General features: G+C 61.2%; 3 protein-coding genes across 7 annotated transcripts in view; all 3 read right to left on the bottom strand.

Moving 5' to 3' along the window:
* Positions 1 to 244: 244 nt before the first annotated feature.
* On the bottom strand, positions 245 to 4,913 carry PAGR1 (PAXIP1 associated glutamate rich protein 1). Of its 3 annotated transcripts, XM_034988909.1 has the most exons (4): positions 4,803 to 4,896; positions 3,947 to 4,448; positions 3,681 to 3,763; positions 245 to 667 (listed from the first exon to the last, which is right to left on the bottom strand). In XM_034988909.1, exons 2-4 carry the CDS (start codon positions 4,426 to 4,428, stop codon positions 468 to 470), a joined length of 765 nt encoding a protein of 254 aa, XP_034844800.1. In that variant the 5' UTR covers positions 4,429 to 4,448; positions 4,803 to 4,896; the 3' UTR covers positions 245 to 467. The 3 variants fall into 3 exon arrangements, with proteins under 3 accessions (XP_034844800.1, XP_034844799.1, XP_034844798.1); XM_034988908.1 differs by having other exon boundaries at positions 3,947 to 4,913; XM_034988907.1 differs by lacking the exons at positions 3,681 to 3,763; positions 3,947 to 4,448; positions 4,803 to 4,896 and adding exons at positions 1,989 to 2,071; positions 2,255 to 2,926.
* Positions 4,914 to 5,850: 937 nt separating this feature from the next.
* PRRT2 (proline rich transmembrane protein 2) lies at positions 5,851 to 8,861 on the bottom strand. 2 transcript variants are annotated; one of them, XM_034988904.1, is made up of 3 exons: positions 8,714 to 8,861; positions 7,052 to 8,018; positions 5,851 to 6,659 (listed from the first exon to the last, which is right to left on the bottom strand). In XM_034988904.1, exons 2-3 carry the CDS (start codon positions 7,952 to 7,954, stop codon positions 6,465 to 6,467), a joined length of 1,098 nt encoding a protein of 365 aa, XP_034844795.1. In that variant the 5' UTR covers positions 7,955 to 8,018; positions 8,714 to 8,861; the 3' UTR covers positions 5,851 to 6,464. The 2 variants fall into 2 exon arrangements, with proteins under 2 accessions (XP_034844795.1, XP_034844794.1); XM_034988903.1 differs by having other exon boundaries at positions 6,460 to 8,018.
* A 1,133-nt stretch (positions 8,862 to 9,994) lies between these two features.
* MAZ (MYC associated zinc finger protein) overlaps positions 9,995 to 14,458 on the bottom strand; it is a 5,002-nt gene continuing 538 nt past the window's right edge. Inside the window, exons 2-6 of one of the 2 annotated variants that reach the window (XM_034988901.1) lie at positions 14,298 to 14,384; positions 13,363 to 14,219; positions 12,886 to 12,948; positions 12,438 to 12,610; positions 9,995 to 11,097 (exon numbers count right to left, since the gene is read on the bottom strand). In XM_034988901.1, the coding sequence (XP_034844792.1) occupies positions 10,940 to 11,097; positions 12,438 to 12,610; positions 12,886 to 12,948; positions 13,363 to 14,219; positions 14,298 to 14,384 (1,338 nt within the window). In that variant the 3' untranslated portion in view covers positions 9,995 to 10,939. The other variant, XM_034988902.1, reaches the window with a different exon arrangement.

Here is a 14,458-nt window from a genome sequence, read left to right as displayed (position 1 = left end):
TGAACGCACTGCAGCTCCTTCAGCCCTCAGGAAGCTCCCGCCTCAGAGCTGGGCGGGCAGCGCGGGAATGAGCCTGGGAAGGGTCAGAGGGCCTGGGACGGGGGAGGGCAGGTGCAGACTGAGCTCGCCTCCGCCCCATGTGCCTTTCATTTCAATTTCCCCATCCGGGTGTCTGCGATCGATCCCGTCGATCCCGCCACTCTGCAACCGTCTGGGCTGCTGCAGCCCACCCTCTAACAGACAATAACTTGGCATTTTTTTATTTTAGATTCAGAGAATTTAGCCCAGGTCTCCAAAGAGATGTTCAACAGAAAGCATACATAGGCACACACACGTTTTCCTTCTGGCATGGGGCAGTGTTGGGGGCTTGTGAGTCTCTCTGCTCTTGCCCCGTGTCCCAGCGCCCCGGGCTCGGGAATGGGCGCCCAGAAGGTATATGCTCTGCACCCTAACGGCAGCAGCAGTGCTCAGTATTTCCGCTGCCGGGGGAAGAGAGTGCTCCCTGAGGACCGGAGCGGGGGGCTGGTGGGGCTGGGGTCCTCTGAGTCCAGGCTGAAGAGGTCCCTGCCAGTACGAAGGATTTGCTCCTCCAGCTTCTTGTGTCGCTTCATGTCGGAGAGAACCTTGTCGAGGCGGGCCTCCCGTTTCTGGCTCCGGGCGGAGCTTCCTGGAGAAAAGGAAGGTAAGAAATGTGGATGGGGGTGAGGCGCTGTGCACCAGACTTGCCTAGATGTTACTAATTACTTGGGGAGCTCATTCAACATACAGATTTCCAGGCCTCTGTCATGGAGGCCCTGAGGTTTGGGGTTGGGCCTCAGATGGGGTAAGCAGTGAAGGGCTGAACTATGAGAAGGGGCCAGTAATGTGAAGACCAGGGTAAAGATACCCAGGCAAGGGAAGAACAAGTACAAAGGCCCTGGGGCAGGAACAGGGAGGTCTGTTCAAAGAAGAGTATAGAGAGCTGGGAGGTGGTGAGGAGATGGAAAGATGTAGTCAAAGAAACGACTTAGAGGCCATGATGAGGGGTTTGGATCTCTTAGTTTAAACAGAAATAAATGTCTTTGGAAACCTTGGGGGCCCAGGCAGTCAGGGGGAAGTTGTGGTGTTTGGATTCTCTCTTGACATGCTCTTTTCCCCAACAATGGAATCCTTTGGAGGATTTTAAACACAGTAGTGACATGATTTGTATTTTGAAAGGATCATTCTGGTTGCTGAGAATGGAAGCAGGGAGACCAGTTAGGAGCCACCACAAATATCCAGGCAAAAGAGATGATGGCTTGGGGTGCCTGGGTGGCTCAGTCGGTTGGGCTTCCAACTCTTGATTTCGGCTCCAGTCGTGATCTCGGGGTCGTGAGATTGAGCCTCGAGTTGGGCTCTGCGCTGCGCGTGGAGCCTGCTCAAGATCCTCTCTCTCCCTCTGCCTCCCCTGTCCCCCGCACCTCCTCCCCGCCCATCCTGTGCCATCTCTAAAAAAAAAAAAAGAAAGAGAGCAATGATGGCTTTGATGAGGGTGTGGTGTTGAAGGTGAGAGTAGCAGAGGAGCTTGGAAATGTGGAGATGGAGCTAACAGGACTTGCTGCTAGCTTGAATGTTGGGGTAAAAGAGAAATCAAGAATGGCTCCAGGGTAAATTCCAGGAAGGCACACGGGGTGTGAAATCAGGTCAGATTAGGAGATGTACACAGTAGTATAGGAATGAGGATCTAGATAATAAGGAATGGCCAGGAAGACTTGAACTTCTAGGGAGATAGAGATAAAAGGAATGGGAAACATGATAGAATCATCTGTGAAAGTCTCGTAAAGGAAGACAGGGTGTCTATCCAAGCTGTTAGGATGGCACCGCTGGGTGAATGCTCTCTCCTACAGCTACAAGTTGCGTAGCAACCAAAGCACCAAGCATAGGCCTCTTTTAGGGAGTCACCTTTTAGGTCAGTGGGAGTAGAGGTCCTTCACCTTCACCTCCCCCTTCCTGTCCCCCTTTGTCTGTACCTGGGGTGCGTCTCCGGTCAATCAGGGAGTCCTTTGGTGTCATTGGCTCGTCGTCAAAATCAAATTCTGTAGGCATGTGCGGTCTGGGACAGGTGGACAGAAAGTGAAGGGTGAGGGTGGTCTCCCCAAATACCCCGGCCTGCGGGTCTCCCCTCCCCATTCCATCCCTCCACTTTCCATGCTCCAGGGTCCCAGCTCCCCTCCCAATTTCCTCCTGGCACCAAGGGAGCAAGCCCCAGGAACAAGGTGTAAGGGTGCGCCCTCACTTTTCCTCTTCCTCCTCTTTGGCCTCAGGCTCCTCATCGGATCTCTCCTCTTCACTCTGGGCCTCAGGCGTGGGTGGCCGGCGGGGCAGGATCTCAGCCTGAAGCTCCAGGGTACCGTGGGCAGCCAGAAGTTCATAGAGCCGCTGGATTTCCGAGGGGGGAGGCATCCAGGCCTGCCCATCCGAGGGGAGCTCCATCTCCTCATCGCTGCAGGGCACGCACCAGTCTTCGGATTCTCCCTTGGCATGCTCTTCCCCTTCAGCGCTAGGGGCTTCTCCCTGCACCTCCTCGGCCCCGGACCCCTCATGCTCGGTCTCCTCCCGGCCTCCTTCCCCCTCTTCCTCGGCTTTATTGGCCGAAGCAGAGGAGCCTCCAGTATCCTCCACGGCCAGAGCTTGGAGGCCAGAGGTCACTTCCCCTTCTTCAGAGAGAGGCGCCGCCGTGGTGGCCGAAATGTCTCCATGACCACGAACAAGGGACATAGGCTACTAGGGGAGGGGCCCTGCGATGATAGGAGATGCAGGAGTACTAAGCCGGGGGTGGGGGGGGCTCCCGCTCTACTCCCCCAAGGGATTGGGCTCCCCAGGAGTTCAGGGATTGTCTCCAACCAATCAGGCTCCAACAGCGGTCCCAGCGACGAGACCGCCGGTTCCCAGGAGGGGGCGCTGAGTCCCCTCCAATTTGGATTGCCAAATATCCAGGCAAAAGAGATGATGGCTTGGGGTGCCTGGGTGGCTCAGTCGGTTGGGCTTCCAACTCTTGATTTCGGCTCCAGTCGTGATCTCGGGGTCGTGAGATTGAGCCTCGAGTTGGGCTCTGCGCTGCGCGTGGAGCCTGCTCAAGATCCTCTCTCTCCCTCTGCCTCCCCTGTCCCCCGCACCCCCTCCCCGCCCATCCTGTGCCATCTTTAAAAAAAAAAAAAAGAGAGCAATGATGGCTTTGATGAGGGTGTGGTGTTGAAGGTGAGAGTAGCAGAGGAGCTTGGAAATGTGGAGATGGAGCTAACAGGACTTGCTGCTAGCTTGAATGTTGGGGTAAAAGAGAAATCAAGAATGGCTCCAGGGTAAATTCCAGGAAGGCACACGGGGTGTGAAATCAGGTCAGATTAGGAGATGTACACAGTAGTATAGGAATGAGGATCTAGATAATAAGGAATGGCCAGGAAGACTTGAACTTCTAGGGAGATAGAGATAAAAGGAATGGGAAACATGATAGAATCATCTGTGAAAGTCTCGTAAAGGAAGACAGGGTGTCTATCCAAGCTGTTAGGATGGCACCGCTGGGTGAATGCTCTCTCCTACAGCTACAAGTTGCGTAGCAACCAAAGCACCAAGCATAGGCCTCTTTTAGGGAGTCACCTTTTAGGTCAGTGGGAGTAGAGGTCCTTCACCTTCACCTCCCCCTTCCTGTCCCCCTTTGTCTGTACCTGGGGTGCGTCTCCGGTCAATCAGGGAGTCCTTTGGTGTCATTGGCTCGTCGTCAAAATCAAATTCTGTAGGCATGTGCGGTCTGGGACAGGTGGACAGAAAGTGAAGGGTGAGGGTGGTCTCCCCAAATACCCCGGCCTGCGGGTCTCCCCTCCCCATTCCATCCCTCCACTTTCCATGCTCCAGGGTCCCAGCTCCCCTCCCAATTTCCTCCTGGCACCAAGGGAGCAAGCCCCAGGAACAAGGTGTAAGGGTGCGCCCTCACTTTTCCTCTTCCTCCTCTTTGGCCTCAGGCTCCTCATCGGATCTCTCCTCTTCACTCTGGGCCTCAGGCGTGGGTGGCCGGCGGGGCAGGATCTCAGCCTGAAGCTCCAGGGTACCGTGGGCAGCCAGAAGTTCATAGAGCCGCTGGATTTCCGAGGGGGGAGGCATCCAGGCCTGCCCATCCGAGGGGAGCTCCATCTCCTCATCGCTGCAGGGCACGCACCAGTCTTCGGATTCTCCCTTGGCATGCTCTTCCCCTTCAGCGCTAGGGGCTTCTCCCTGCACCTCCTCGGCCCCGGACCCCTCATGCTCGGTCTCCTCCCGGCCTCCTTCCCCCTCTTCCTCGGCTTTATTGGCCGAAGCAGAGGAGCCTCCAGTATCCTCCACGGCCAGAGCTTGGAGGCCAGAGGTCACTTCCCCTTCTTCAGAGAGAGGCGCCGCCGTGGTGGCCGAAATGTCTCCATGACCACGAACAAGGGACATAGGCTACTAGGGGAGGGGCCCTGCGATGATAGGAGATGCAGGAGTACTAAGCCGGGGGTGGGGGGGCTCCCGCTCTACTCCCCCAAGGGATTGGGCTCCCCAGGAGTTCAGGGATTGTCTCCAACCAATCAGGCTCCAACAGCGGTCCCAGCGACGAGACCGCCGGTTCCCAGGAGGGGGCGCTGAGTCCCCTCCAAGGACCCCGCCCCACGGATCCAGATACGGTACTCCGAGATTCCCAGGGACCAGCGGAAACCACTTTCTAGGCCGGAGAGGGGCGGAGCCGCTCTTCTCGCCTTCACACCGCCCCTCTTCACACCTGGATCCAGCCAGCGCCCTCTCCCCACACTTCACCGCCTCACCGCCGTACGCACCTGGAGCTAAGACCCGCCTCCCGCGCTGCGCAGGGTCACAGTACGCAGGCGCACAGAGATGGCGCGGAAGGCTCCGCTCGAGCCCAAGCTACTTGGAAAAGGAAAGCAAGGGGAGGAGTGCACATGCGCAGGTAGGCTCGGGCACAATTGGCTTCGGCCCACAGTAAAGATGGCCACCGGGACGGCGCATGTGCATACACCCAGTAGGTTCAGCCCGAAAGGGGGCAGTACCGCGGGCCCCGGCGGCGGACAGACGTAAGGACCAACTGAGGCTGGAGGCAAGTCTCATGCAGTCTCCGTTTATTGGTGTTTCAGACTCATGCAGCATCCGGCATACAAAAAGGGAGAATCTGTTTGATGTGTCCTTTTTTTTTTTTTTTAAGACTTTTAGTGTTTTCCCCCTCCCCACGCCTTTTTTTTTTTTTTTTTTTTTTTTTAAGAAAACAAAACCCGCCAACTCCGAACAGCGTCGTAGATCGGTCCCCGCCTCCCTAGCGGACTGTCGCGTGCAACAAATCTCCCTCGTCCTCTTGGAAAATAATTATAGAGCTCCCCGCCCCTCACTCGCTCCCTGCATCTGGGAGCTTTGGTCCTATTTCGGGGTTCTTTCGTTTCAAAGCACGGGAATGACCCCAGCCCTGACGCCTCATTTAAGAAACTCGCTGAGCGGGTTTAAAAGCCCAGGTGGGGCAGGTCAGCTTGGGCTCAGAAAGGTCAACAGCCGCGCCCCTTCCTCCTCCCAGGTGCGTGCTCAGAGCAGAGCTAGCAATCGTGCCCGACACCCTGCACAAGTCCCCAGACAAGGCCTGGCTTGCCAGCTCTGCGACCCAGAGGCGCCCTGGAGGCGTCAGGACCTGGGTGGCCCCAGCAGAAAATAGTCGGAACCCGGGCTGGGGAGCCCTCCCCCTGACGCCGCTCCCCTCCCCCAGCCTGATCTAAGTGCTGGAGTTTTTGCAGAGAAAACGGTGGCAGGAGGGAGGAGGAGAGGATCCTGAGGGGAGGAAGGGATGCTGAGGGGAGAGGAGGCAGGAAGAGGAAGGGGGCAGAGGGTGTGGAGGGGCAAGGGGAGATGATAAAGGGGAGAAAGAAGAAAGGAATGGGGGAAGATGCCAAGACACTGAAAGTTGAAAGGGAGACAGCAGGGCTGAGGTGCAGGGAATTGGGGAAGTTGGGAGGAGTGCAGGGAGGCTGGGAGAGATGCAGGGAGGCTGAGAGCAGAGAGTTTGGGAGACGTTCAGGTCAAGGAGATTTCCAGAAGTGCAGGGAGGTTTCCAGAAGTGCAGGGATAGGGAGGCCAAGAGGCTGGAGGGGATGCAGGCAAAAGTGCAGGGAGGTTGGAAACAGTGCAGGGAGAAGAGAGGCCTACGGTTGGCACAGGAGCCTGGCAGGATGCAGGAGCAGGAAAGAAGCTGTAAACAAGGCCGCTCAGGCTCCCTTGGTCCCTATGGGTGCGGGCCTGGGCCATCGATTGGGCTCCCCCCAGGGGAGGATGGGCCCAAGGCAGCTCCCAACAGGAAGAAAAGTCTTGGAATGCGGGGCAGAGCCCCTCACTTATACACTGTGGGAGAGGAGAGGGAGGGACAGAGAGAGACGGTGGGGGGAGAGACAAGGAGAGACAAAGGAGAAGTAGGGAGGACAGACAGGAGAGAGCAGGGGCAGGGGTTAGTAAAACTGCCCTTGCCAACCCTTCCATTCCTCCCGGCCTGTCCCAGACCCCCACTCACCGCCTAAGTTGATGACGCAGGAGGCAATGATGATGAGGACCCCCCCTACCAGCGCCACGATGCTTAAGAGCTTGGCCACGCGGCCCAGACGCTGGGCCCCATCCACGTCCCCCTGCTGCAGGCTGTTCCGGGACTGGGGTTAGGGTGAGGGGTGGGGCACCGTGGGTCCAGGTCAGGAGAAGGCAGCCCAGCAGGAATCAGGTGAAAGAGTTGTCCAGAGGAGACAAGCAGGCCCCGTGGACAGTGGTTAGAGGGGGAAAGAGGGTTGGAGAGTCAGGGGGAAGAGGGCACAGGTCAGCAAGGCTGTGTGAAACATGTCTTGACCTCCCTCCCACCTGAAAGGGTAGGGCAGTGGTGGCTCAGAAGGGAATGTCCCAGGGAGAGGCCAGAAAAGGCCCCATACTTGGGGGGTGAGATCCATGCAGAGAGGAGAGGGAAGGCAAGGCTTCTCCTGGGATTCTGTCCCAGTGCTGGCAGGAAGCTGGGAGCCACAGCAGGCCTGGGCCAGGGTCCCGTGGGGCTCACCATGACAGCATAAGCGAAGGCCACGATGTTGACAGGCCACATGGGGCAGAAGCAGGACAGGATGGCGAGGATGATGTAGTCCCGAGGCTTCTGGGTGCCTTCACCCCCCTCCACCCCAGACCCTGCCAGCTGGGAGCTGGGGTGGCGGCTCAGGCTACCTTGGGGAGATCCTGGATGCCCACTGTGAGCCCTTCCTAGTCGGTCCTCCTCGACCAGCTGCTGCAGCACTCGGGGAGGAGCCCCATTGGCTGGGTGGGTTTTTGTTGAGGCTGGCGAGTGAGGCTGAGGGGCTGGGCCTTCTTCCCCGCCACCAGGCTGCAGGGGAACCACTGCCCCATTCTCTTGCTTTTCCCCCACATTCTCAGTCAGGACCTCAGGGGTGGGGTCCTCCTGGGTAGGGAGCTCTGGGTGAAGAGCTGGCTTGGGGGTGGGCTGGGAACCTGGCTGGCAGTCTGGCTGAGGGTCTGACTGGGGGTCCAACTGGGGAGCAGGCTCTGAGGCTGGCTCAAGTGGGGCTGCAGACCCTAGATCGGACCCCTTGTCTTCAGTGACCTCTTTATTCCCTTCTGGTTTGGGTGCTGGCTCTTGGCATGCTTCTTCGGGGCTGGGGTTGGCATTTGGTTCCCCTCCTGGGCTTGAGCTGAGGTCCTTGGCCTGGACTGTCTCTGGGGACCCAGTTGGGGTCTCTGTGGTTTCTGGAGCTGGCCCAGCTTTGGCTTCTGAGTCCACAGGGGCCCCAGTGATGTCTGGGCCTGGCTGCGGGGCCTCTGGCTCATCTGGGACCCCAGCTGGGACCTGGAGAGGGCCAGTTTTGGCTTCAGAATGGCCAGGCCCTTCTCCTTGGGTTTGGGGACCCTCTTCTATCTCCTTCATCTCTGAGCCCTCAGAGCTGCTGGCTGCCATCTTGGGAGGGGAGAGGGGAGAGGACCTCGATGGGGAGGCTGGAGCAGCAGAGACAGCAGCAATCCTGAAAGAGGAGGAGACAGGTTTGGTGTGAGGAGGAAAGAGGTGGCTCTTGGCACTGCAGCTCCAGAGGGCTCTGCTCCTGTCTTAGGGCCAGCCTTGGGCTGCCTCTGGGGAGAGGAAGAAAAGTTGGGGTTTCCTTTGCCTTGGGGTGGGACATCCTTGGGGAGGAGGAGTGCTCTGCTCAAAGTCTTCTGCTTGGAGAGCCCTGGGAAGATTAACCCTTTTGTAAACAGGACCCTCCCATGGTCTCTTCCTGGGTCCGCCCGACAAGATCCAGACTCTGAGATCCTAGCAGATGCCCCAGCACCCCGAAATCAACAAGCTGTGCAGACGCTCGCACGCTCCGACAGGCAGACAGGCACACTGGGCAGAGGACCGATACTCACGTTCCACTCCCTCCGCATCCTCCCTTCCTCCCCGGGCGCCCGGCCGGTGCAGTTTCCTCACTGCGCGACTGGGGCGCAGACGCCCCCGCCCCTCCCTGGGGGACCTGGGCTTCTCCTCTCAGCCCCTGGTCAGCCCCTCTCTCAGGGATTCCCTCGCCCCCGGGGGACCGGCGCCTCCTCCTCCCGCTGGCGTGGCGCGCCCAGCACCGCCAGCCAGTCCGCCCGGCGCCCGCATTCCGGTGCAGCCCTCCCGGCGTCCGCCGTCTGTCGGCGCACTCCTACCCGCAGCCTCGGTCCAGCCCCGTCTCACCTCGACGCCGGCCTCTAGACCGCTCCCGCTGCTGCCGCCACCGCCGCCCCGTTGCAGCAGCCGCAGCCCGGGAGGGAGCGAGTCAGCGAGCGAGGGAGGGAGGCGGCGGGTCTCCCCTCCCCTCGGTTCGTCCCCTCCTCTCGCTTCTCTCAGGTCCCCTCCCCTACGCTCCGCTGCCGCCGCGCACCGCCCCCGCCCCCTCGCTCGCCTCCCGCCCCTCCCCGCCAGCCCGAGGGAGCCACGCGTGCCAGGCCCCGCGTTACCCGGGCAACCGGCCGGGTAGCCACTCGCGCCCCCTCCCTGCCCCTTCCCACGCGCGCTTCTTGGGGGTGCCCCCTTCCCAAGCCCCCGGGCCCCTCCCACCAACGGTCACCGGGGGTCCTGGCAGAGGCAGGGGGCTGGGGGAAACGGAGAGGGGTCTGCGAGGAGACAGGACCTGTGAGACAGGCGGGACCCGGTGGTGGCACCCCGACAAGCAGAAAGAGGGGAAGGAAAATGAGGCAAAACTTGGGGAGGCTGCTCAGGAGGAGCAGGGTGGGGTTTGAAGAAAGGGGAGCCTGCAGTACTGGAAGCCCCTCTCCCCGCGAGGAAGCAGCAGCCGAAATGGGCGCTGGAAGGCTCCCGGGTCCCTGGAGCCGGACTCAGAAGGGAATTCCAGGGCAGAGGCTGCAGGGGCAGTCTGGAACAGGAGGGGGCTGGGCCCCGGAGCCCGCAAGCGCTGGATGGACCACACCAAGAGCCAAAGGGGCAGGTGCGGGGAGAGGCGCAGTTTTTCTTGGCACCCTCTCCGCTCCCAGTCCCAGGGCTGACGTCCCCATCCTTTCTTCAGCTCCATCGCCCACTGTCACCCCTCAGGGCCTTAAGGGTGTGCAGGTACTCGGTTGGGGTCTGAGCAGCAGGCAATGGGTGTGAGTGGGGGAGAGCAGCATTAACGTCTGGTAACTGTTGGGGTTTCTAACCCAGGCCTCTTTGGACCTCCAGTGGCTATTCTGGGCCTGGCCAGATTGGGTATTCCGGGAGACCTGGGAGTCCTGGAACCTGCTCTCCAGTCACTGGAGCCTCAGCCCCACCCTGAATCTGGGCTGCAGCTGCTGGTGCTGCCCATGGCCAGGGAGGAGCCAGAGCCCAGGAGCCACACAGGCTCCAACCCGGAGCCCAGAGCCCCGCTGGGACTGGCTGGGACTGGCACCAGGCGCAGGAAGAAATGCCTGGGGGGCGGGGGGGGGGGGGCGGTGTGCAGACAGGGAGCTTGGGGAGAGCAATCCATCCACTCCAAAATCAGAGACAGGTTTTTATTTAAAATTTATTGTAATGGGGTCCGCGCAAAAGGAGGGGGTGAAGGGTGGGAAACATGCAGGGGACACAGGAACACGATGACATGGCCAGGGCCACAGCTTCTGTCGTGGGGGAGAGGGATGAAAAGAAAAGGCCAGGGCTGGAGCTGGGGTGGAAGAGGGACGGGGGAGACACCATGACTGCATTCCCCCCACCCCCAGGAAGCACCTCTAGTCCCTGGATCCCCCCATCTACCCTGGCACCCTAAAATTCCATCTCTTGTCCTGCCTCTGGCCCTACTTGCTCCTTCTTTTGCTCCCCTTGACTTGTTTTCCCCTGACAGATTCTCAAGTAGGACGATGTTTAGGGCCTGACCCCAAAGAACTCCACCTCATGAAGGTACTACGGTCGCCTTCCCTGCTTCTGCCCCTTCTCCAATCTCACCTTTTCCCCTCTCTGGGACAGAATCTTGGATTCCCCTCCTTCCTCTCCTCCCTCCCCCTGGAAAAAAAAAAAAAAAAAAAGCACCAACTCCCCAGGGAGGGGCAGCAGACAGTAGTGGGGAGGGGGGGTAGAAGGAGGAGAGCAAGGACCATCAAGGAGAAGGCTCACAGATCCCTGGCAGGGCAGGGCGTCACAGAGAGGAGAGGGGGTGAGGGCAGTGCCGCTCCTGTCCTCTGCCGCCCCTGCCCACTGTCCAGGGGGCTTCAACACAACCGAGGGGACAGGTGTGTGTGGGGTCAGGTCTGATAGGGAGAAGAGAGGAGCAGGAGAAACAAATCGTTAAAACCTAGCGAATTCCCCTAAGAAACATCTCTTCCTCCGTTCCTTCTGGAGGCTCCTTGGTCAGTGGGGGAGGAGTGAGGAGTTGGTAGGAAGAGAGAGGGGAAGAGGAGACGGTACCAAGGGACTTTCCTCCATGTTCCACTCTCCCCGCCACCAACCTGGAGCTCACCAGGGCTGGGAGGGAAGTGGCTGAGAGCTCACGGGCACCCCCTCGGCCCCCGAAAGGGAGCCCACAGCTGTGGGGGGGGCTGTCACCACTGCCGCCGCCGCCGCCGCCGCCGCCGCCGCAGCTGCCACCGCCATAGGACAGACCTCACCGGTACCTGCGCGGGCGGAAGCACCGGGAGATCACAGCGCAATCCCATCCGCAAGAGCCTCGCCCCTTGCCCCAGACTCCAGACTCGTGCCCAGACTCCCGCCCCTGGGACACAGCCGTTGCTCACTTCCTGTTTGGTCCCCGGAGGCTTCCACCTGCATCCTTTCCCAGTTCTCCTGACGGGCCCTCCCTGTGCCCAGAAGGCTCCCTAACTTCAGTGGTGGACGGGCATCCCTGGCCTTCCTGAGATCCCCTACTGGGCCCTTTGAGCCCCCTCGTCCCACACACCCCATCCCACCCCCCCCAGCCATGCCCCACGCCTTGCCTGGTGGGTGCGGGGGTCCCCCTCAGCAGGTGGGCTGTGGCTGGGGGGCGTCTCCCGGGACAGGGGGGGCGGCCCCCCCCCAGATGGGTCTGCATGTGGCCGGCCAGCTGGGCAGGGGTCTTGCAGTGCACGCTGCACAGCTTGCACAGGATGCGGTCAGCCCGCGGGGCCTGGAGCCCGTGGTCCTTCACCGCGTGGATGCGCAGGTATGCTGCTGTGGTGAAGCCTATTGGGGGGGGGTGGATTGGGATGGGGGGGATGGGGGGGTCAGCCAGGCGGAGACCCCAGAGACGGGGTTGTTCTCCTAGGCTGGGGACGCCCTCCTCAGATGGCCCTGTCCTCCTCCCACCACATCCTTGGTAACCTGGGGCCAACTACTCTGTTGGGGCTGGTGGGGCACAGCCCCTCCCTCAGCTTGGGGCCTGGGTGAGTGGTGTCAGCTTCTCAGCCTTGGTACCCACAGAACCTATTTTCTGTGGCTAGGGGGAACCTCTCCCGGGGTGACAGGACACTGATTTCTAGCCACTTGAAGAGTTGACCCTCAGCAGAGACGGCTGTGTCCCCTCCCTCCAGGGCCCCGGACGGTCTCAGCCCAATGACTCAGAGAATTCGTGAAGCTTTCTCCGCTACTGGGGCAGGGCACAGGTTTGTTAATCCCCTGCCAGCGAACTCCGCTTTGCCCCAAGAGCGGAAGAGCACAACGTGTGGCCGCACAGCCGAAACCCTGTCTTCCAACCCTTGGGAACTGGCTCTCTTGACCACTCCTTCCCCAAAGCAGCCCCTTCCCCAGAGCAACCCACCCCCAGAGAATAACTCTCTTTTTGGTAGCTTATCTTCTCCGGTTAAGACCTCTTAGAACTTAATGAGGATCAGTCAACCCGACGCTGCTCCATGTGCTTCCTAAAGGGCTCTAGATGCCGTGAGCTCTTAGCTACAGCACCTTTAAGCCTCATCTGTGGAAGGGCCTTTGGCTCCGAGCCCACCCTTCGTCCCTGGCCCTCCCAGCATCCCTCAGCATCTACCTTTGTTGCAGAGCTCACAGACGTGGTGAGGGCCCTGGCTGTGCACCTTCATGTGGTCGGAAATATAAGCCGAGCTCAGCATCTTGCCACACACGTGACATGGCACCTTCTCCTCGTGTCGGACTGTGTGCGCCCGCAGCCGGTCCTTCGTAGCAAAAGCTGCCTCACATTTCGGGGGGGGGGGGGGGGGCGTGGGGGGTGTCAGGAGAGTTAAAGCTTCGGGGAGTGGGGACAGAGGGGCAAGAGGTTAAAGGAATCAGAGCCTTGGGGATCTTTGATCTGTAGGAAATGGGAGTGAGATGACAAGGTCTTGAAGAAGGGATGAGACAATGGAGTGAAAAAGCAAAAAGAAGAGAGAGAAAAAGGGGGTCTGAGAGGCTGAACTCAGACAGCTACAATGAGGATCAAAATCATGAAAACCGGGACAGGAAGAAGCGGGCTTCCTACCTCACATTTGAAGGGCCGTTCTGTTGAGTGCACTTGTCTGACGTGACTGTTGAGGTGATCCGGCCTGGGAATACGTTGGGGTTGGGGTTAGGGCCCTGGGGTGTGGACGTGCTCCCCAATCGGCTTAATTCTTCCTAGCACGCCCGGCCTTTCCTAAGCTGCCTGCACTTTCGCCCAAGCCCCAGGCTCGCGAGTCCCGGTGCGGCAGGAAATCCGTCCCCCTGCCGCCCGGCGGGCCGGTCCTCCTCCCACGCGAAGCCGCCTCCCAGGCGGAGGACCCACCTCCTTGGCTAAGTACCACCCCCTGCTCCCTGGTAACCAGGAGAGGCTTTCCTCCCTCCTCCCGGGGAGTGGCTCCCGGTCCCCATCCTCAGAAGCCGCCTCCCTCCCCGCCAGCCAAGGCCAGGCCACCTCCGTTGCCGTCCCTCCCTCCCCCCCCCCCCCCCCCCCCGGTGGGCGGCCGAGGCCCCGTGCACACCGGGAGAAGCTCTTGCCACAGTGGGAGCAGTTGTAGGGCTTGTGCACAGCGCCGTCATGTGAGCGCACGTGGTAGCTCATGCGGTCCTTGCGCTTGAAGCGCTGCTGGCACACCGGGCACTGGTAGGGCTTCTCGTCCGAGTGCGACAGCTTGTGTCGGTTCAGGTGGTAGACGTCGCGGAAGGCCTTGCCGCACATCTCGCAGGCGTGGTTCTTCCGGATGCGCTTTCCCGAGGCGGTCGTGGTCACCACGCCACCCGCGGCCACGGCGGCCGCTCCGCCGCCCGCACCCGCCTCTCCCCCTCCCCCGCCGGCTCCGCTCAGCTGGGGCACGCTCAGGAGGCTCAGGGGCACCATGGTGGGCATCTTCATAGCACCCGAGGGGACCCGGCCGGCCTTGGCTCCCGTGTGGATGGCCTCGTGCCTCCGGAGGTTGTAGCCGTTCTTGAACTCCTTGGCGCACAGGGCGCAGATGTAGGGCCCCTTGCTCTTTGTCTTCTTCTCCAAGGCAGAGGCGACCGGGGCCACGGCGACCGTCGAGGTTGGGGCTACGACGGCGGTGGCCGCGGCTGCGGCGATGGTGGCGGCAGAGACAGGGGGCGCGGCCTCGGCCGCGGGCGCCGACACCGGCGGGGGCGGCGGCGGGGGCGCCGGCGGCTGCTTCAGAGCCGCTGTGTCCACTGTGGAGGCGGCGGCCGGGGCCGGGGGCGCAGCAGCGACGGCGGCGGCGGCAGCGGCAGCTGCGGCGGCGGCCGCGGCGGCGGCCGACTCCTGCGCGGCGGCGAGAACCGGGAGCAAGTCCACCTGGAGGGGCTCGGCCGCCGGGGGCTGGGGCGTGGGTGGGGGCGCCGGCGCGGCCTGCGAAGACAAGGCGCCGTGTGGGCCGCGGCCGCGGGTCGGCGCCCTCCCGGCCCGCCACGGCCGGCCCCTACTCACCTGGAATGGACTCTGGGCGCAGCCCTGGGAGGCAAAGAAGCGGGACTGGAGCTCAGCCCCGACCTGCAGGGGGTTCTGGGCGTGACCCTGAGGTGGCGGGAAGGAGTTCATGAGGCCGCCCACCCCCCGGGAGTCCAGGCCCAGCACGGGGAAGGGGGGGG

Source organism: Mirounga leonina, unplaced genomic scaffold (genome assembly GCF_011800145.1).
Source record: "Mirounga leonina isolate KUSES-001 unplaced genomic scaffold, KU_Mleo_1.0 Mir_454, whole genome shotgun sequence".
Classification (NCBI taxonomy): Eukaryota; Metazoa; Chordata; class Mammalia; order Carnivora; family Phocidae; genus Mirounga; species Mirounga leonina.
The sequence above is the reverse complement of the archived record's forward strand: the minus strand, read 5'-3'. Positions and strand labels throughout refer to the sequence as shown.